The sequence below is a fragment of the Mya arenaria genome, chromosome 14 (genome assembly GCF_026914265.1).
Source record: "Mya arenaria isolate MELC-2E11 chromosome 14, ASM2691426v1".
Classification (NCBI taxonomy): domain Eukaryota; kingdom Metazoa; phylum Mollusca; class Bivalvia; order Myida; family Myidae; genus Mya; species Mya arenaria.
The window spans coordinates 62,663,712-62,686,130 of record NC_069135.1 but is presented as its reverse complement, the minus strand read 5'-3'; the positions used below and the strand labels follow the sequence as shown (position 1 = coordinate 62,686,130).

The 22,419-nt window shown below is 36.3% G+C and overlaps 1 protein-coding gene and 1 long non-coding RNA gene across 2 annotated transcripts; both read left to right on the top strand.

The window, feature by feature from the left end:
* Window positions 1–795: 795 nt before the first annotated feature.
* Window positions 796–2,818, top strand: LOC128217968 (uncharacterized). The gene has a single exon (XM_052925449.1). It carries the CDS (start codon window positions 1,047–1,049, stop codon window positions 2,643–2,645), a length of 1,599 nt encoding a protein of 532 aa, XP_052781409.1. The 5' UTR covers window positions 796–1,046; the 3' UTR covers window positions 2,646–2,818.
* A 3,352-nt stretch (window positions 2,819–6,170) lies between these two features.
* Window positions 6,171–8,113, top strand: LOC128218605 (uncharacterized). The gene is made up of 2 exons (XR_008258402.1): window positions 6,171–6,866; window positions 7,164–8,113. It is a non-coding gene; the product is annotated as an uncharacterized LOC128218605 (long non-coding RNA).
* Window positions 8,114–22,419: the final 14,306 nt, after the last annotated feature.

Genomic DNA, 22,419 nt, shown 5'->3' with positions numbered 1-22,419 from the left:
TATATCGACCGTTGTACATGTTTATCGACCGTTGTACATGTTTATCGACCGTTGTACATGTGTATCGACCGTTATTCAATTGTAATTACCGTTGTGCATGCATATCGACCGTTGTTCATGTATGTCGACCGTTATCAGTTATGGACCGTCATCATGTGTGTTTTGGGAAAACTAGCAGTCACACTTTGTACCCTTATGTTACACAAATGAATTTGACCAAAAAAACCGGTCGAATACAAACAATATTTGTCAGTTATGTCAAGTTATTGTATCACTCAGTTCAACTGATAAAGTTAGTCATGCTGACGTATGTGTTGTATGTTAGTGTTGATTTGTGAATACCTATAAGGCCCAGGGTCATTTCTTGAGGTTTCAGTGTATTACTGTTATAATGATTACAGACCGTGCTGTCATGCCCATCCCCTTCAATCTTTATAAAACTCGATCAGATTTTGTAAAAATAGTAGTTCAATAATATAAAAGAAGACGGACAAACACAGAAGTCCATATTTTAAAGACCCGTCTAGAAACACATGGTCCTTTCAAACACTACACGAGAGACACACAAGGTAACAAAACACCTCCACACACGTGCAACAAAACATATTATGGATTCATGTTTACTTTATGCTATTATTTGTATAGAATATAAAATAAGTCTGCGTGTCACTGAATGTTTGCTTCTATAAATATCCTCATTTAAATTTTTGCAAAAACTTAGATCCATTTTCTGAAAATGAAATTTAACTTGGGTAAACAGTGGTTTACAATGTGATATCTTTTTAAAACCTTCATTGTGCAAACTGTGTTACTCATTGATATTTATCCTCATAACGCGTACCAAGATAAGGCAATATATACTGCTTGTAGTCGATATTAGTTATCATTTTTCCAGGTGATCGTTTACTTTATGTATGAGGAGTTGACGAATTTCGACAGGAAACTTTTACAAAATCATTGGAATTTACAATGATATTAAAAATAAACGTTTGGAAAATTAACGCTAAAAGGCAGCATAGTCGATTAGTGCTGACTGGAAAAACGAAATGGCGACGGCAGATGAAACTGATGATAGTTTGTCAAACACTAGCGGATATTTTCAGTGTGAGCCATGTTCATCCGATGGACAGAGACGAAGGGTTGAGGGATTTTGCATGGAGTGCAATGAATATCTGTGTCAGTTTTGTCTGGATACACACCGGAAACTAAGCATGTCGAAGACACATCATGTTAAAAGAGGGAAAGACATACCAGAAACAAAGCAAAACAAACAAACTCCGAATCCTGCTGAAACCAATTGTCATTTCCATACTGACAAGCAAATAACTTATTTCTGTAAATCACACCAGCAGCTCTGTTGTGACCAGTGTGTGATTTTGGGGCACAAGGTTTGTACTGATGTAAAGTCTATTAGCGATCATTCTCAAGAGTTAATTGAAAGCAAAGAATTTAAGACGGCTTTCGAGAAGCTTAAGAGCTTACAATCCGTATACACAGCGAAAATCAAGGAAGTTAGAAAGAATCTTGAAGACGTTGATTTGTATTATCATAACTCGATGGAAACGTTCAAAGCTGAAGTTGACAAAATTAAGATGGCGGATATAAATAAGTTAAAGGCTATTGTCGCTTCGTACGAATGTATTCTTCGCCAGTTGATTGCATGGTTTGATTATATCGACACCTATACAAACAACAAACAGAGCAAGGAACTCGCCGTGCTGGTGTTGGGGACAACAAAATCTGTAAATGCGATCGAAGATAATGTGCAAAAGCTTTGCAAAGACGACAGTATTGTCAGATATGGCTTTGTACCAGATAAAACATCACTGCTTCGTCTAATCAAGGCACCATTTCTCGTTAAGACTTTCACTGTCAAACATGAACGTGACAAACAAATATGTTTTATTTCAGACATTGCACTGTTAAAAGAAAACCTCATCTTAGTCACAGACTACAACAATTCAAGCCTGAAGATATTTAATTCTGATTCAACAACTCTTGTGTCCTACGTTAAACTGCAGTACCAGCCCTGGCAAATGTCGGTAACAGAAAAAGGTGAGATCTACGTAACACTTGGTCAATCTAAAATCCTCCATCTAAATTCACCGGCAACAGACCTTACCACATTCCGTGAGATAGACGTAGACGGCAAATGTTATGCCATAGAATGCTTGAACAAAACCCTGAAAGTTCAGTGTACGTCTCCTGCCAAAACTCTAGAAGTAGATGGAGATGGCAAACAAGTCAGAGTTATCAACAACGACTTAAGTAAGGAGACCACAGAGCAAGGAGAACAGTTTGTTTCCAATCCACGCTGGTCAACACAAGATCCTGATACGGGCTCAATGTATGTTTCATGCAACGAAAAATCATCAATTGCAGAAATAACAAGTGCCGGCCAAGTAAAGCTATTTGTGAAGTCAGTCCAGCTGAATTCTCCTCAGGGTCTGTGCATGGACAATGATGGTTCTATCCTCGTTTGTCGCTCCAGCAATAACGTGTATAGGGTGAAGAGGAATGGAGATATACAGAGTGTTTTACCTCAATCTCTAAGCTTTCAACCTCACGCAATTGCTTTTGATAAATCTACAAAGAGGTTGTATGTCGGAGGAGAGTCAAATGAACTCCGTGTGTTCCAAGTCTAAACTTTGAAATCATTAAATGAATACATTAAATAAAGCTATAAAAGCATTATATAGTAACTTACATTGAATATAACATTGCATATATTTATCATTATATAAAGTACACTTGACATTATATCTAAGGGATTTGTTTGGTTATTTGACTTTTGTACATATTAAATAACTCGGTGAAAGGATAATTTTGTTTTGCTATATCATGCTTAGTATTATAATTTATTTTAGCTTCATTGTGATGAAAGCTGGTAGCCTATATAATTTAGTTCGAGTCACTAATCTTGGTAGAAACCTGTTCGTGTGTCCATTTTGTGAGGCTATGCAGAAGTACTCCTAGAGGGGATCGAACTCATAACCACTTTGGTCAGAGGCGAGTACCTTTACCACTAGACCATTCTCTTTCTAGTGGGGATCGAACCCATAACCTCTATAGTCAGAGTCGGGTACCTATACTACTAGACCAATCTCACCCTGGTGAGGATCGAGTCGACAATGAGAAGCTGTCACCCATATCACTAGACCACTCGCACCCTAGTTGGGATCGACCCACGTCTTGGGAGAGACGCGGATTCATTTACACTTAACCACTCCAACCATCAACCAGCATATGACATGATTAAATTCGATATTATAAAGTAAACCATTGTTGACCAAATATAATAAATATATATAAATGTGTACGCTGACCCTATACGCGTGTTACGCACATTACTGATGCCTTCTGATTTAGTTGAAAGAAGACGACAGAGAATAAAAACATTAATTTTAAATAGTTTTGATCTTTTGAAATTCGTCTTTAACCCGACATTACCCATGTTGAAACTTCATTAAACAGTCTCGAGTTTATACAATTGATTATGTGACAAGTTTTATTACTGGTGCAGTAAAATCCGCCAAAGTTGACTTATTCATCATAACGATAAAAATTGGACCTATACAAGTGTCTTATATATGAAACAGAATCAATGAAACGGTGACACATGCAATTAGACATTGCACAACAGTAATTCTGAGATACGGGCGATGAGTTTGTTTTTAGAAAACCTGACTTATTGACTGGAAACGATTTTCATCTATACTTGGTCTTTTAAGATATATCGAATATAGACGGTGAATGTTTTGCCGTGGAATGTTTTAACAGTATTTATGCAAAAAGCTACAGAAACAAGCTCAGTAGCAAAACGTTTAAACACGGTTTAGTGGCATTGGGCAAACGCCAAAGACATAGAACAGAAAATCACAAACAAGAAACATAGAACAACACAAAACTCTACAAGCAGCACAGTGCATACATACTAACCCTAACCCAGAACCCATCAAGTTCAGTTTGCATCTCATGCCAAACAGCTGACATAGATGAAGATGGAAAACAAACGAGAGTGGTGAACTATGACGTACGTAAGGAAACCACAAAGAAAGAGGAACAGTTTGGCACTCAACCGCTCTAATCAACACTAAATCCAACTGGTTCAATGTTTGCATGTGTATGCAAACACTTAATTATAGAAATAAAAAGTAATGATAATGTTATATTACTCGTAAGGTCAAACAAGCTGAACACTAAAGGCTCAGTCCTCGTACGTAGTTTCATTAACAAGGACATGTTAAGGGTGTTCATCGTAGAATCAACTTCGGGTAATTAAACACCGTCCAACCCAAACAAACGAGTGAGACATGCAACAGGTTCCACAAGTACAATTGGTGGGGTAACGCCACTGCTTGGATCGTCGTTGAACTCAGCAGTGGAAAGTAGAGTTGTTAAATGCAATAACTATTGACGAACAGCCTTTGAATAAACAATATATCGGAGAAAAAGGTGCTAAATAACAAAATCGAGCATGTGCGCTTGGATACTCATGTTAACAATGCCCACCTGGTTTTTGGTAGGCCAAGATTACGGTTGCTAGAATATAGAAATATTGACAACGAGTGAAAGGTGAGGGAGGGAAACTTTGCTTTCTCCAGGATCCCAGAAACAGTTGGTGAGAATCTAATGGATAAAACATCATAAGTGAAAATGTTGGGCTTGAAAACGAACGCTTTTACATAGTGGAGTCCCGCAGGCTCGGCCGTATTTTCAAGCCCGAATGATAGACGACCCATTCGCAAACGTGAAATATTTGTCTCCCTTTTCGTTGCGGCTCAGGTTACCAAAGTAATGAGCCATGCAAATCGTCTTGCCAGAACCAGGTCCCAGCTTTGGCCTCTGTACAAGCGCCTCCGCTCAGCCCACATTAAGAAACGAGTGAAGCTGGCTTAGCCAGCAGCCATCTTTTTAGACGGAAACCCTGTACAAAACCTATTTCCCAATCGGCATAACATTTTGTCAGGCAACAGGAACTCTGACTTTGCTAGACGAAAGGAACGTTTCTTGCAATATCGTTCGAACGACCCGGAAGTACTCAATCACCCACGTACAGCCCACTAACACGTTCCGTGCCGAGCGGAAACTCACACACTCAAGTTGGGATTGAAGAAATGGAGTGTTATATAATATGTAGGAAAATGGAGCTCGATCCGTTAAACAGGGTATCATGAAACGGATTCACCGCAAGCTGATATCTATGAACATCTGTTGCTTGCCAATTTTATAGTAATATATAGTGATTTCTAAAGTTCGACATTTGCGTAGTGTTTTTCTTCATTCCTTCGGTCAGAAGTATATTTTTCAATGGGCGGACTTAGGATTTAGCGTTAGGAGATCTTTTTAGTAGCAAAACTAAAAAAAGTACGCTCACTTCCCAAATGATACGAACAACACATGGTTTTAATGAGTAAATTGGGGCTTGTAGTATACTTAAGAATCTAAAAAACCGTTTAGTATGATAATGTTGCTTCAAGTCCATCATTTTTATTCTGTTTCTCAGATATTGACATTAACCCACACTTGAACAATTGTAGAGGGGAACGCCGCCGTCGAATCTTGGATTCGCCCTGTTCAAAATAGTGTGCCTAAGCATATCTGTTGAAATCAATATATAGGATGTTGTGAATCGGGAAACAAGTTGTATAGCAACTGATATAAATTGCTTTCTAACGTTTGATATAATAACAAACACTTAATAACTTTTAATTTTGCCAACATCAATACTGTATAAATTACTGTTGCTGCCGGGTTGGCTGGTTTAATGAAATGTTTGATTGCAAGTCATTTAGGTCACCAATAATACAGGGAAGACTACATGTGTCTTCGGCTTTGCCTCGGATAAAGAAATGGTGTTCGTCGTAGGGAAACGGCTATTTACGTCTGTAAGAGGACACTTTTATCGAAAACTCGTAATGTATCTATTAACTTATAAACGCTCATGATAATATGACTTCTTAATGTTTATTGAAAAACTCGTACTGTATCTATTGCTTGATAACAACGTAAAACACGGAAGAGAATATCATCCCTCTATTTTTAGATAATTATAAATTCATATATTAAATATCGGTTTTGATTGAGTGGTTTATACGCAATGATGTTAAACAGCAATATATTTGTGAAATCGATTCGTGTACATGTCTTTATCTATGTTATATATTATATCAAACGCGGATGGCTCAGATGATACTTTGTCAAACAAAGGTGGTGGCCTGAATTGTGAACCATGCTTAAGTGATGGACGGACACGTACTGTTGAAGGTTTTTGCATGGAGTGCGATAAATATCTGTGTCAGTCATGTATGGATACCCACAGGATACTACGTGTGACGAAATCACATCATGTTAAAAGAAGAGATGACATACCAAGAAAGAATCCAAATAAACTAACTCAATATCCCGCTGAAATCAACTGTCATGTACACACTGACAATTAAACAACATCTTTCTGTCAATCACACCAGCTATTATGGTGTGACCAGTGTGTGATTCTGGGACATAAAGTTTGCACTGATGTAAAGTTAATCGCCGATTATTCCAAAGAATTCGTGAACAGCGAGGACTATGAAATGGCTTTTGAGAAGCTTAAGAGTTTACAATTAGCATACACAGGAAAATGAAAAGGAAGAGGCAAACATGAATCTTGAGGAAATTGACCTTTATTACCACAACACAATGGGGACGTTTAAAGCTGAACAAGACAAAATCAAGACATCATATGTAAGGACGTGAAAGGTCATGGTACATATGAATGTGTTCTTGGTCAGCTTGGTTCCTGGTTCGAAAGTATCTATACGTATAAAAACAACAAACATATATCCCAAATTCAGCCTCATGTTCATTTTGCATGGACATTAAAGGTATTTTTATATGTTAATATACAATCACATTTTTCCCTGGAGCTTAGAAATAAGCTATTTTACTATGACATCATCGGTCATATTTATCCTCATGTATAGAATCAATTGTATGGAACTAATAGCTTCTATCTATATCATAAATACTTATGTGCCAATTTACAGCGCTAAATACATAATATGTCGCTATATAGCTCACTCTGTGAAATCTAACACTGATTATTTTTTTATTCCTCTATTTATACAATTTATATCCTATTAAAATTGTGGGGAAAAACACAATCATATTGTATTTTTCAGTTTCAAAAGACAACAAGAATTTCATAGAGGATGCCGATGAGAAGTTCCAGCTGATGTTAATGAACTTTGAATAGAGAAATCAATCAGATGTCTCGTAGAAGTCGTTTGATTAATCACAAGACCATGGTTATTTTATTGACATTATTAACTTTTTTCTGAATTTTGTCAATACATCATGGCCATTTTATTGACATTATAAACCTATTGTTGATTTTTTATCAGTATGTTGATAATCCTTTCAAAAGGACTTCATTTTTCTGTCAAGTTCTTACTGTTTTTAAAAGAGTGAAAGTTTAGACATTGTCAAACCATTGGTGTTAATACTTATCATCATTGCTTTGGTAAAATGTTACCTCGGTCATATTTAAATTAAAATTCAAGGTATTGACATGAAACTTTGTACACATGATACAGAATAAAACATGCAGGACTAAAAACCACGGCCCATTACTCTGGCATTAATTATTGTCAAATTTTACCCCTTGTTCAACCCTTGTTTAACTAACAAAAAACAGACGAGCGGTGGTATTTGCTCTACAGCACTTTTGTGTTGTTATATGATGATGGATACTTCAAGTATCTTCAATTTTGGTTGAGTATTAACTAATTTCTTTTTTTATAGTCATAGATTGGAGGTTAAAATGAATTAAAATGGAAGCTCCTTTATTCTTCTTTTTTAATACAGTGCATGTATATAATAATTAAAATCTGGAGGTGTTTTTTGAGGTTATACTAAAGGGTTACATGATACAAGATACCAGATACATAATCTTTATTTAAATAAGGGTTGATGATAACAAAATTCATTAGCTCAATGAGCTATTTTTCAGAAATGATATATTTAACAAATGCTAAGTTGATTTTCAAGTACATTCATACTAGAAAGACATAAAGTTCTGAGTGATATGGATAACACAATATAGTTTTGTTCAATTAAATTTTTATTTATACCAGTTTTGTTGCAATAGAAACATGGTACATATTCTGATTCTAACCTTATGATGATATTAAAGCTGCACTCTCACAGATTGACCGATTTAACTTTTTTAAATTCTTTTCTTTGAATAAATTTTGCACTTATGTCTAAAAAGCACAGATATTAAATTATTGACAATAGATCATCTCGCAGTTTTCTACAATAATCAAGTTTATGGCAAAAAGTGTTTAAGAAATATCAGTTTTTCGGTACTTTTCCAAAACAATGAAATGTGTGTTCTTTTTTGAGTTGTCTTATATGACTGAATTGAAGTCATTGATACAAAAATCAGCGGATTCTGAGTCTAAAACTAAATGAAATTTATAACTAATTCTATGATATGCGCATATATAGTCCTATATAAACAACTGTTATTTGATTATAAAACACACATGTGTTGTTATTGTCATTGATCTTATTGATTGTAAGTAATAAGTGGACATAATTATGAATGCAAACAAAATCAAAATAAAACAAAACAGTTATGAAGATCATGTTATATGTCTTCACTTCTGTAGAAATAGTTGTACGTAACCATGATCAGTGCTCGCCATTGAGTTAGTTAACAAAGCGACGCCTTAACGGCCGAGTACCATAGCCTTGCATGTAATATTTTGCTTCCAAAGGAAATTTAATACTACATGAACTTGTTGATGTTTATATAACGAATAATCAGACATGGACTTGTTTTCAAAAAAAAACATTTCATTGAAATAAATTTATACAGGTTTTATAAATATTTTGTAAAAAGTGGCCACTTCGGCGATTTCATTTGGTTTTTGCCAACATTTGCGATTTCTATCTGCCTTCTAAATGCACAGGAAAAATATACTTTGAATGATGAGCGTATATACCTCCCCAATTTAAAAGGTTTTTAAATTTCTATTTTGCATCGTGTAAGAAGACAGTACAATATCATGTCATGACTAAAAGCATGTAGCATCTAGAGTACAATGTATGTACAGAGTTTTCCTTGTTGTTGACACATAGTGATAAAAATGACTTGGATGTCATAGCAAAACTTCAATAAAGGGTATTCGGTGCCTCTTCATTTTCATTATCTGTACACTTGATATGTGAGTGTGTTAACCGACTTATGATGTTTGTTCGCTTAATCTCAATCGCCTGAGCACAAAGTTCGTCTTCCTTTGTTCATGTATATCGACGGTTATCGGTTGCAGTTCTGCATCATGTGGCTTGAAAACACTAGCAGTCACACTTTGAACCCTATCTTTATGTTTCAAAAATGTACTTGGCCAAAAAGTCATATTATCTGTCTTGTTGAAAACAAACATTTTGGACAGTTATGTCAGGTTATAAAAACCCTTCTATCACTCTAGGACCAACTGATAAAGTTAGACATTTTGATACATGTGTGGTATGTCAGTGCTGCTTTGTTTGATTTATGTTAGGTCTTGCCCAATGTCTTTGAACAGGTTCTTTTCTTGAGGTTTTAGTTTATAAATAATAATGTACTAATAATTACATACCGTGCTGTCATGTCCCCCTTCTATCTTTATAAAATTAAGGTCATAGAAATAGAACAGGAACAAACACAATTTTTAAGTCTATATTTTAAACAAAGACCCGTCTAGAGACACATGGTCCTTACAAACATTTAAAGTGGGGCACACAAGGTCACAAAACAAAAGCACACATGTCCAACAAAACATATTATGGATTAATGTTTTAATTTATGCTATTATTTGAATAGAATGTAAAAATAGATCAGCGTGTCACTGAATGTTTACTACTATACATAACCTCAATTTTTACAAAAATTAAAATCCCTTTTCTGAAAATGAACTTCAATTGGGTCAACAGTTGTTTATAATGTGATATCTATTTAAGACCTTCATAGTACACATTGATATTTAGCGTAACAAGATATTGGAGTAAATACTGCTTGTATTTGATATCAGTTATAATTTCTTAGATGGTCGTTTCGTTTATGGAAGCTTGTACAAAAACATTGCAGTTTATAATGGTAATAGGAATGAAAGTTAACGTTTACAGGAAGAAATAGAGCAAGCCAGGATTGTCGATTAGGACTGAAAGGGAAAACAAAATGGCGACGGCGGGTGGCTCAGAAGATATTACGTCAAACACCAGCTGCGAATTTCATTGTGATCCATGTATATCCGATGGACAGAAACGAGGTGTTGAGGGTTTTTGCATGGAGTGCAATGAATATCTCTGTCAGTTATGTCTGGATGCACACCGGAAACTACGCATCTCGAAAACACATCATGTGAAAAGAGGAGAAGAGATACCAAAAACAAAGCCAATTGGACAAGCTCAGTATCCCGCTGAAAACAATTGCCATCTACATACTAACAACACGATGACATATTTCTGTAAAACACACAAGCAATTATGTTGTGACCAGTGTGTGGTTCTGGGGCATAAAGTTTGCACTGATGTTAAGTCAATTGGCGATTTTTTCCAAGAGTTCGTGGACAGCAAAGACTATGAAACGGCTTTCGATAAGCTTAAGAGTTTACAATCAGCATACACTGCGAAAATGAAGGAGGCAAAAAGGAATCTTGAGCAGATTGACTTTTATTACCACAACGCAATGGGGACGTTTAAAGCTGAACTTGACAAAATAAAGATGGCAGACATAAGGACGTTAAAGGCTGTGGTCTCTACATATGAGTGTGTTCTTAGTCAGCTTGGTTCCTGGTTTCGAAGTATCGACACGTATAAAAACAACAAACAACACATGGAACTTGCCATCCTTGTGTTTGGGTCAAGAAGAGATGTAGATGCGATCGAAGACAATGTTCAAAAGCTTTGTAACGAAGTCAATATTGTCAGATATGGCTTTGTACCAGATAAAACTTCACTGCTTCGTCTCGTCAAGGCACCATTTCTTGTTCAGACGATTACTGTAAAGGTTGAAAGTGACGAACACACATGTTTACTCGCAGACATCGCATTATTAAGAGTAAACCTAATCTTAGTAGCGGACTACAACAATTCAAGTCTGAAATTATTCAATACTAGCAACTCTACTCTTGTTGCGAACGTCAAATTGCAATACAAACCATGGCATATGTCAGTTACAGAGCACGGTGAAGCATACGTGACACTTCTCAGTCAACCTAAAATACTCCACCTGAAGTCACCCGCAACATACCTCACTAACTTCCGGGAGATAAACGTAGACGGTGATTGTTACGCCGTAGAATGTTTCAACAAAACCCTGAAAGTTCAGTGTTTGAATCCTGCCAAAATTATTGAAGTAGATAAAGATGGAAAACAAATCAGGGTTATCAATGACTTAAGTAATGAAACCACCGAGAATGGAGAACAATTTGTCATTAATCCACACTGTTCAACACAAGATCCGGCAACTGGTTCGATGTACGTATCATGTGATAGCACACATTCAATAACAGAAATCAAAAGTGACGGCGATGTTAAGTTACTTGTGAAGTCAGACCAGCTGAATAGTCCAGAGGGCCTGTGCATGGATATTGATGGTTCCATCCTCGTATGTAGCTACAACAGCAAGGATGTGTTTAGAGTGAAGACGAATGGAGACGTCCAGAGTGTTTTACCACACCCTCTTGACTTTCTACCTAAGGCAGTTGCTCTTGATATACGTACAAAGAGGTTGTTTGTCGCTGGAGTTTCAGATAAACTGAATGTGTTTCAAATCTAAATTTTGCTAATCATGATAAAATAAAGTTTGTCTCCGTGTGATCTTAATGTGATAGAGTCGTTTTTTAAGCAAAGCCCACACTAGTGTGTTTTCATATGATGAAAGGCTTAACAGATATACTAATTTGTAGGCTAATATATTTGTTTGCATAAGAGGGTTTGGTAATACTCTTCAGAACTTAACTACCTAGCAGAGAGCCTTTGAGGTTGATGTTCATATACAGCTCTTATTTCAGTTGATCAAATATGAAAAACACATGTACCTGTTTAATTTATCCCTGTTATGATGACACATTTAGAAAATATTGTGTAAATTTTAGGGATGCAAACAAATGGCAAACTTGATATTCGAATATTTGGTAATTCTTTCGATCGAATATTCGATTACCGAAATACATATTTTAAAAGATATAGTAAACCTCTATCATCATTCGCTTAAGTTATAGCCGGGGTATTTTTATCCCTTATTTTGTTGTAGCCAGTACGCGCGGTGGACCCTGATTTTCCTCAAATGTGTTTTAGAAATTCTCGATTTTCATTAAGAAATAAGCAATCTTTATAAGCAATCAAACAACAATATCGAATAATGTCAACTCCCCTGCTCTTATATTTGTTAACGATGTGAAATTAGATGGATTCCTAGTCAAATAGCGTTTTGCACAAATGGAGGGTCTTTCCGTAGGACGTTCAGCCTCGTTCTGAGATTGACCTCTATATTGACTAAATAACTATAATGGAAAGTTCAAACAACTCGAGAAATAGTTAAATAATAAAACGGAAATATATGTGGATTTGACTCATCTATTGTACAACAATTGAGGAAATATATCCTAAAACCCTATACTTTACATTTACATTTCAAAGCACGAACATTATATCGAAACATGGAGAACAGTTTAAAGCACACATATGTAACAACATTACTGTAGCACATGGCATCAATATCATCACGGCGATTTGAGCTATGTTGCTAAGCTTAATTTGCCGCCAAGGCAACACATTGGTGTTAAAGCCGATTACTAGCCGATTTCTTGCCAGTAATTTTAAAAGTAGGGGGACTTCTTATAGTATCCAACAATAAGTCCCTGAATGACATATGACACGAGTGTAGTGTATTGTCATTACATTCACACCTCTGGCATTAGGGGTCAATCTTTGAAAAACAAGAAAAAAACAAACACCAACAGTGTTGTAGGCAAAATGATCATTATACTCTTTATTGAACTTTTTTTTCGAATATTCGAATACCGATTTTGACATTCGAATACCAAACGTTTGATCTAATATTCGAATATTCGTTTGCATCCCTAGTAAATTTATATTAATTTATCATACGATTTATTGTTATATTTATTTGAGTCATTACATGTCGCGTGGATTGTAAAATAAATGTTTGAAAGAGACCAACATTTTGGGTACACTGTCACCTGTAAACATTACGATGCACAATGTCGTACCTGGATATTGTACCAATCAATATAGCAAAGTTTGATTATGTAAAAATAGACAAGATGAAAGTGATTCATTTCAGTAAGTCTTAATCTATGACCGTTAAAGCTGTCTTGTAAATGCAATAGCATTTACATGTATGCACAACTGAAAGTATTCGTTGTACAAATTACCTTCTCATTGTGTTGAGCCATTGTTATTTACATTTAATTTTGACGCCGGATGACACTTATTTGTCATTTGAAGTGGTATTGAACTTGTGAAATAAATTACCGAAATAAACTACATTTGAAAAAGATTAGTATATTTGTGTGCTTGTGTGCATGTGTGCGTGTGTTTGATCATTTGTGGTTGTCAACATGATGCGCGTAGTGATTCTAAATATCTAAAAAGTCAAATAGTTCATTGAAAAGTTCTGAGGAGAGTGCATCATTACTTCTTGAATATAGCGTGGAAACATTTAAAGCGCCATTTAAAGCGAGAAATGATCTGTTTTGGCTATAAATATTGCCACAAGAAAACGTTTCCACGGCGGAGGTTATCGCGTGATGACAGAAAAAAGTAGTTGCCGACGGGTACATTTTATCTTTATCCGTCGCCAAATTAGGAATCCCAGCATGGCCAAATAGAACTCTCTATCTAGGGTGGGTGAAAAGGATTTCATGCATGGCACCTGGCAAGTTTTAATTAAGTGTACAGTCTGTTTGAGATCTGTACAATATCTTGGTTTAAATCACCAACCAAGACCAATGCTAGCAGTATACATAAATTTGGGTCAAATCTGACTGTTCTCGAGTAAAAGTATCTTCGCCTAAATAGCAAACAATATTATGCAAGCTTACCAATATTTATTTTTCTTGCAAGTTTCATATTAGGGTCTGTTTTATTTCCCCGCGTAGTTTCCAAAATACTTAGTAAAACTGTATTAATCAAATGTTCGGACAATTTTGAAGCAAATATCTTCAATCAGTGTCTGATCAATGTTAAAAATTTCTGTGTTACGTTCACTCAAAGCACATGAACAAAATGTGTCTTCGCACAGGTCACAAAATATTCTGCCTTGATGTGCATTGCTTTTTGTATCTGCCTTTTGTTTCTTTCTTAATAATACCGAAGACGTTTTCAGCGGTATCACTATTGGAGGTGATATTTTGAATTCGTCTGGCTTAGAGCGATTTAAGAAATGTGACTTTAATCCCGGAGAATATTCATGATCAATGTTTTTAACGCAAGTGTCAGGTCCAGCAAACAGGCGTCATTGGGCACAGTTAACACCAACGAATTGCGTAATCAGAAGTATCTTTTCAAAAGGTTTCATTATATTACTGCAAAAAGAAATACAGACCCTCCCTCAATCTTTATAAATCATACGTCCTACGTAGAAACATTTGCCACTACCAAGCTGAATGTCGAAAGACCGCGTACTTATTCGGTCAAATCTTGATTACGGCTCCATAATTTATGATCCTTATAAACACTTCTAAATCAACAAACAACAAGCGGCACGATTCATTGCCTTCCTGCTTGCATGCCTGCCCCTACCAGCGTTCTTGATTACTTGCTCACTCACTCACTCTCTCACTCACTCACTCACTCACTCACTCACTCACTCACTCACTCACTCACTCACTCACTCACTCACTCACTCACTCACTCACTCACTCACTCACTCACTCACTCACTCACTCACTCACTCACTCACTCACTCACTCACTCACTCACTCACTCACTCACTCACTCACTCACTCACTCACTCACTCACTCACTCACTCACTCACTCACTCACTCACTCACTCACTCACTCACTCACTCACTCACTCACTCACTCACTCACTCACTCACTCACTCACTCACTCACTCTCTCTCTCTCTCTCTCTCACTCACTCACTCACTCACTCACTCACTCACTCACTCACTCACTCACTCACTCACTCACTCACTCACTCACTCACTCACTCACTCACTCACTCACTCACTCACTCACTCACTCACTCACTCACTCACTCACTCACTCACTCACTCACTCACTCACTCACTCACTCACTCACTCACTCACTCACTCACCCACCCACCCACTCACTCACTCACTCACTCACTCACTCACTCACTCACTCACTCACTCACTCACTCACTCACTCACTCACTCACTCACTCACTCACTCACTCACTCACTCACTCACTCACTCACTCACTCACTCACTCACTCACTCACTCACTCACTCACTCACTCACTCACTCACTCACTCACTCACTCACTCACTCACCCACCCACCGAATGCGATGATGTTTACTGTAAACATGATGCGCAGTCATTTTTATTCATTGCATACGTCAAGAAGTTCCTTCAGTAACTCGTCTTTTCAGGGTTATTAGACGCGGCCTGAAGGGATACATGTTTTCAATTGTCAATGGGGAAGTGTATACGGATAAATTTTAGTTATGAAAAAAAGGAGATTTGTTAATGATATCAACTCTTATTCAACTTTACTTAAAATTTGTCGTCCATAATATTTTTGATGCTTGTAAAACTTCCAAAACGTCGTATAAAACGAATAATCCTAATGGCTAATCTGGCATAGTGGGTGGGGTCCAGATGGATTTTTCAAGGATGGCTGAATTCACCGGAAATGCCAATCTGATGTGCTAGAAAAAGTGATCATTTAGACAATGTATTTAGTCATAGTATTCTCAAGGTAAAGATATGCCCAAACAGATTATATTCTTTTTTACATTAACATCAATTTCTTCCGTTGCAGGCTTTTAATTCTCACTAACATACGCAGTCTTCAGTAAAGTGCCCCCTTCTCCCACTCTTGACTTTGTTCAAATTAAATACTTTAATATTTCTGCCTCAGGCTGTTATCTTTATTATGTGCTGTCATCGCATAAGAACATCCTCATCCCTTATGCTAATATGAGTAGCACATGTATATTGAATAAAGGCCTATGATTATCTGAGAAGCACATGTATATGGTATGAACGCGTATGATAATCTGAGGAGTGCTGTATATTGGGTGAACGCTTATGATAATCTAAGTAGCACATGTATATTGTATAAACGCTAATGATTATCTGAGGAGTGCATGGATATTGTATAAAACGCTTATGATAATCTGACGAGTGCATGCATATTGTATAAACGCTAATGATTATCTGACGAGTGCATGGGTATTGTATAAAACGCTTATGATAATCTGATGAGTGCATGTATATTGTATGAACGCTTATGATAATCTGAGGAGTGCATATATATTGTATGAACGCTTATGAATATCAGAGGAGTGCATGCATATAGAATAAACCATCTTGATAATCTGAGGAGTGCATGCATATTATATGAACGCGTTTGATAATCTTATTAGCACATGTTTATTGTATGAACGCTAATGCTTATCTGAGAAGTGCATGTATACACTGAAAAAAAATCTTATTAGTCAGCCTAAAAAGATATACATTTGTTTGAAACTTCTTTTTTTTAAAAATCTGGTATTAAATGTATGAATTATCCTAAACCTATCGTATGCACAAATAAAATATTCAATATTTGACCAAATGCACTGGAGTGTAACGAATTAGCCGCGTTTCATTACGTCATTTCTTTACCAAATTTATTTTGAATCATACTGTGGTGTTCATTTTATGACATGCTCAAAGTCAGGCCTGTATTTCAGGTAGCCCGAACATTCAACAGGCAATTTAGGACAATTCAGCTCCTCTGGTCCAAATTTCAGCAAACCAGAAGTGTCACTGACCGCAGGCGGAATCCTAAATCTAGAGTTACCACACGCCGCCAGGATAGGTACATTATTTTGAGTCATTTGAGGCATCGTTTTCAACCTGCGACGTCGACAGCGAGGCAAACCTTGGGTTTACATGGTAGTAATGTTCGTAACCGCCTCCGCGAGGTCAGTATTATATCCAGACGACCAAGAAAAGGTATCGTATTACTGCAAAGGCATCGGCATGATCGTTTGGTGTTGGCGCGACGTCACCTACGATTCACGCAAGCTGATTGGTCCAATGTCCCTTTTGTTGACGAGAAGAGAGTAAAGTTGCAACAAGCTGACGACCTGGTGCGTGTCTACCGTCGCCGAGGGGAACGAAACCACGCGGAGTGTGTTCTTCAACAGGAACGATTCGGTGGTGACTCCGTTATGTTTTGCAGGCATTTCCATGCACACCTAAACGCCATTAGTCAGGGTACATGGTAATCTGAATGCACTTAGGTACCAAAATGACATACTTAGACCTGTTATCCTGCCACACATAGCCGCCAATCGATGTATGTTACTTGCCCAAGACAATGCGCCATGTCATGCTGCAAGAGCAACGCAGCAATTGCTAAGAAACAACAACGTCCGAGTAATGCAATGGCCAGCAAGGAGTCCGGACTTGAACCCCATAGAGCATGTTTAGGAAGCGCTCAAATGCTCCATAAGACAAGGGCTACAACCAGGTAATCTCGGACAACTTGAGCAGATGGCGGTGCATGCATGGACTGGGATTCTCCAGTGAGCTATCCAAAGATACATTCGCTCCATGAGGTCGAGCTGTCGGGCAGTGATTGCTGCAAATGGGGGTCATACGAAATATTAAATAAATTGTGACTTTCTAAACTGACAGTGGTATTAAATAAATTGGCACAGATCATTCACTTTTCAAATGGATTAAATAAAATGTTATGTACTTGTGTCAGACGAAGTGATCTTTGAATCGTGATAAAAAACTTGTCCACTATCGAATAATTTTTGAGTTATTGTCTTTAAACTCGTGTGACTAATTAGAAATGTTGCTCAGTGTATTGTATATATTTATGATTATCTGAGGAGCGCATGAATATTGTATAAACGCTTATGATTATCTGAGGAGTGCATGAATATTGTATCAACGCTTATGATTATCTGAGGAGTGCATGAATGTTGTATGACCGCTTATGATAATCTGAGGAATGCATGTATATTGTATAAACGCTTATGATAATATGAGGAGTACATGTATATTGTATGAACGCCTATGAGTATGTGAGGAGTGCATGTATATTGTAAACAGGCTGATCATAATCGGACTAGTGTATGTTTTATAGTGTATAAACTTAATGGATTAGCTGAAATATGTGTGAATGTTGTTTAAAAGCGTTTATGATGATATCACTAGAGTATGTATGTCGTATGCTACATAAATAGGAAAAAAAGGAAAAGTTATTGCAACAAAATACTTATGACGGAGCTAGTACATTAAGTGTGCATTTATATTTTTGTGAATATCGTTTTGATCCCGACACAGCTCATATTCAAACTACATTAAAACGTTTTATAACTTTATATTATTTTGACCGAATATGATACATGAACTCACTTGATTTAGATAGCATGAAAACAAGCGTTCTTAACATGATTGAAGACGATTTGTATGAAAACGTGTTTAAGAGCGTTAACAAGTTATTTCTAGTAACTTACAATTTTGATCAGACGAGGCCAAGTTTTTGATGTTATCAGCAATGCCTGAAACGTCGCTCATTAGCGACTTAAATATTAATACATGATTTATTGTAAATATTTGTTTGAAATCAAATGTTATTTATTTACTTTAGCAGTTTCATAAAGCCAATGTAATTTGGTTTGTTTATGTATCACAAGAACTTTCATTTCCACATAGTTTCGAAAAAGACATCTTAGGAATCCTGTGAAATTTGTCTTCCGGTTGTAATTTAGTTCTTTAATATTTGTTAAAAAAGGTAAAAAAGACAATAATTATTGAAATAAATGCTTGTTGTGATTCATCTAGTCCCCCGCCCTCTTGTAGAATTTGTGAGTTTATTATCTTCAAATGTTTAAAATCAAACACATCGAGAGCCATGCTTGATAAAGATAAAATTATATTGGTTATGTGACAAGTCTGTTCAATTTGAAGTAAATAACCTCAAGTTGAATTATTGATAATAACGAAAAAGGTGTATCCACCTGTACAGGTGTCTTATATATAAACGCTTATATCAATAAAACGGCGATTCATGTGATAAAGCACTACACTGAAGTAAAATATCATATCAATAGATAAGCTTGATGCGATTTTTAGAAAATATGCAATCCATTTTCTGAAAATGATTTTCATTTGGATCATTGCATACCATATCAATAATTAAAAAAGAAATATCGACAAAGGTCGTTCGTGGTATAATGTGCACACACGTTTAACTATGGATATATATATCCTTAAGTGTGAATTAACGTGATACGGGAATACTAGTCATTTGCTGAAAATAGGATGTTTGTTTTTATGCACGGGCATTACACAATACAATGTAAACGAAATATTCATTAGAATCGCAATAACTGTTAAATTGACGTTCACATGATGAAAAAGACCGACATAAGAGTTTAAGGTGAGGTGGACATTACGCATGGGCATTTCATTATAAGCAGGAAACGTGTTCGTAGTTATTGGAATCTTATGAAGTAATAATAATAGTTTAGAAGTTGAATTATAAAACGGATGAGGCGGTATAGAAAATAGGGATTGTGTGAAAAAGGCAAGATGGCGACGGCGGATGGCTCAAACGATATTTTGTTAAACAAAGACGGCCATTTATATTGTGAACCATGTTTAAATGATGGACATAGACAGAATGTTGAAGGTTTTTGTCTAGAGTGTAATGAATATATGTGTCAACCCTGTCTTGGTATGCACAGGAAACTACGTTTGTCGAAATCACATCATGTTAAACGAGGAGACGAAATACCAAGGGATAAGCCAAGCAAAGAAGTTCAATATTTCGCTGCAAATAACTGTAAATTCCATAAGAACAGGAAAATTACATCTTTCTGCCAATCACATCAGCAATTATGTTGTGACCAGTGCGTGATTCTGGGGCACAAAGTTTGCACTAATGTGAAACCTGTATGCGATTATTTTCAAGAGTTTATGGATAGCAAGGACTTTAAAACATCTTTTGAGAATCTTAAGAGTTTACAATCCGCCTACAGCGGGAAAATGAACGAAGCCAAAAGACATCTTGAGGATATTGACTTGTATTACCACAACGCCATGGATACGTTCAAAGCTGAACTTGATAAAATCAAGATACCAGATATAGAAAAGTTAAACGCTATCGTTGCTTCATATGAATGTGTACTTTCCCAGCTAGCTGCCTGGTTTGAAGACATAGACACATATACGAACAACAAACAGAGCAAGGAACTCGCAGTTCTGATGTTGGAAATAAAAAGAGAAGCAGACGCGATCAAAGACAATGTTCAAAGGTTATGTACCGACGACAGTATTGCCAGATATGCATTTGCTCAAGATAAAACATCACTGATTCGTGTACTCAAGGCCCCATTTCTTGTTCAATATATAAGTATCAAGCATAAAAGTGACACAAAAGAATGTCAAATCGCAGATATTGCACTGTTAAGAGAAAACTTAATCTTATTAACAGACTACAGCAATTTAAGTCTGAAGACAATTAACATAGAAACGCTCACTTTTGTTTCCTACGTGAAATTACAATCCGGACCATGGCAAATGTCAGTTACAGAGCAAGGTGAAGCTTACATTGCGCTGCGGAACCCATCAAAAATACTGCATTTGAGGTCGCCAGCAACAAACCTAACCACGTTCCGGGAGATAGACGTAGACGGTAAGTGTTACGCCGTAGAACATTTTAACACAACCATGAACGTTCAGTGTGCGTCTCCTGCCAAAACTATAGAAGTAGATGAAGATGGAAAACATGTCAGAGTTATTAACAACGACTTAAGTAAGGAAACCACTGAAAATGGAGAACATTTTGTCATTAATCCGCTCCGGTCAACACAAGATACAGCTACTGGTTCGATGTACGTATCATGTTATGACAAACATTCAATAACAGAAATAAGAAATGACGGCAATGTTAAGTTGCTTGTGAAGTCGGACAAGCTGAATCATCCACAGGGCCTATGTATGGACACTGATGGTTCAGTCCTCGTGTGTAGCTACAGTAGCAGGGACGTGTTTAGAGTGAAGAGGGATGGAGACATACAGAGTGTTTTGCCACAATCTCAAGACTTTAACGTTAGGGCAGTTGCTCTAGATAAACGTACAAAGCGGTTGTTTATCGCTGGGAATTTTGATAAACTCTGTGTGTTTCAAATATAAATTTCGCTAACCGTGTTACAATAAAATTTGTCTCCGGATGCTTTAAATCCGACATTGGGTTTATATTCGATAAAAATTTGACTTACCGTATAGTAAGTTATATGAAGGCTAATATATACATGGACATTTCAATTAGTGCGTTTGTTGTAACTTTACAGAACATTTCTATATAGCAGACTGCCTTTCTCTGGAATAGTTGTTGAAATATGAAACGCATGTTATAAATGACAAATGTAGTTAAGTGTTATTAATAATAATAATGCTTAGTGTTTTTAATTTAGTATGCGGTTTATTGATACACTGTATCATTACGCATATGTACTGTGGAGTTAAAAAATAAACGTTTGAGAGTGACCTATATTTTGAATAAACTGTCATCTGTGAACATTGCGATGCATATTACCGTACTCGGGCACTGTGCCATGGATAAAAAATAGTTAGAACGTAAATGGTAAACATTTACAAGCTAATAGTGATTCACTTAGGTATGTCTTAAACCACGACTTGTCTTTTTATTAATGCATTTGTATTAATGATCATTTTTGATTCCTCGTGGCCCCATCTAATTATGGTATCATGTAAAAGGGTTTCACTTACTGATAACTAATATCTTAAATGAAATACCGACAATACATTACAGATAAAGAAATGGCAGTTTGTACTTTTTTCGTAAGTGAATCGACCAATGTTTAAATCCAGCGTGTTTGCAATAATTATATGTCTGTACTTTATACTATATACTATGCTACACTATACTATGCTACACTATACTATGCTATTCTATGCTTTACTATGCTATGATATGATTTGCTATGCTATGCTATGCTTAACTATGCTATGCTATGTTATGTTATACTATACTAAATTTTATTATAATATACTATACTATACTATACTTAACTATACTTTATTATACTATAAAAAACTGTCCTATACACTATACTATGCTATGCTATGTTTTACTTTGCTATGATATGATTTGCTATGCTATGCTATGCTTAACTATGCTATGCTATGTTATA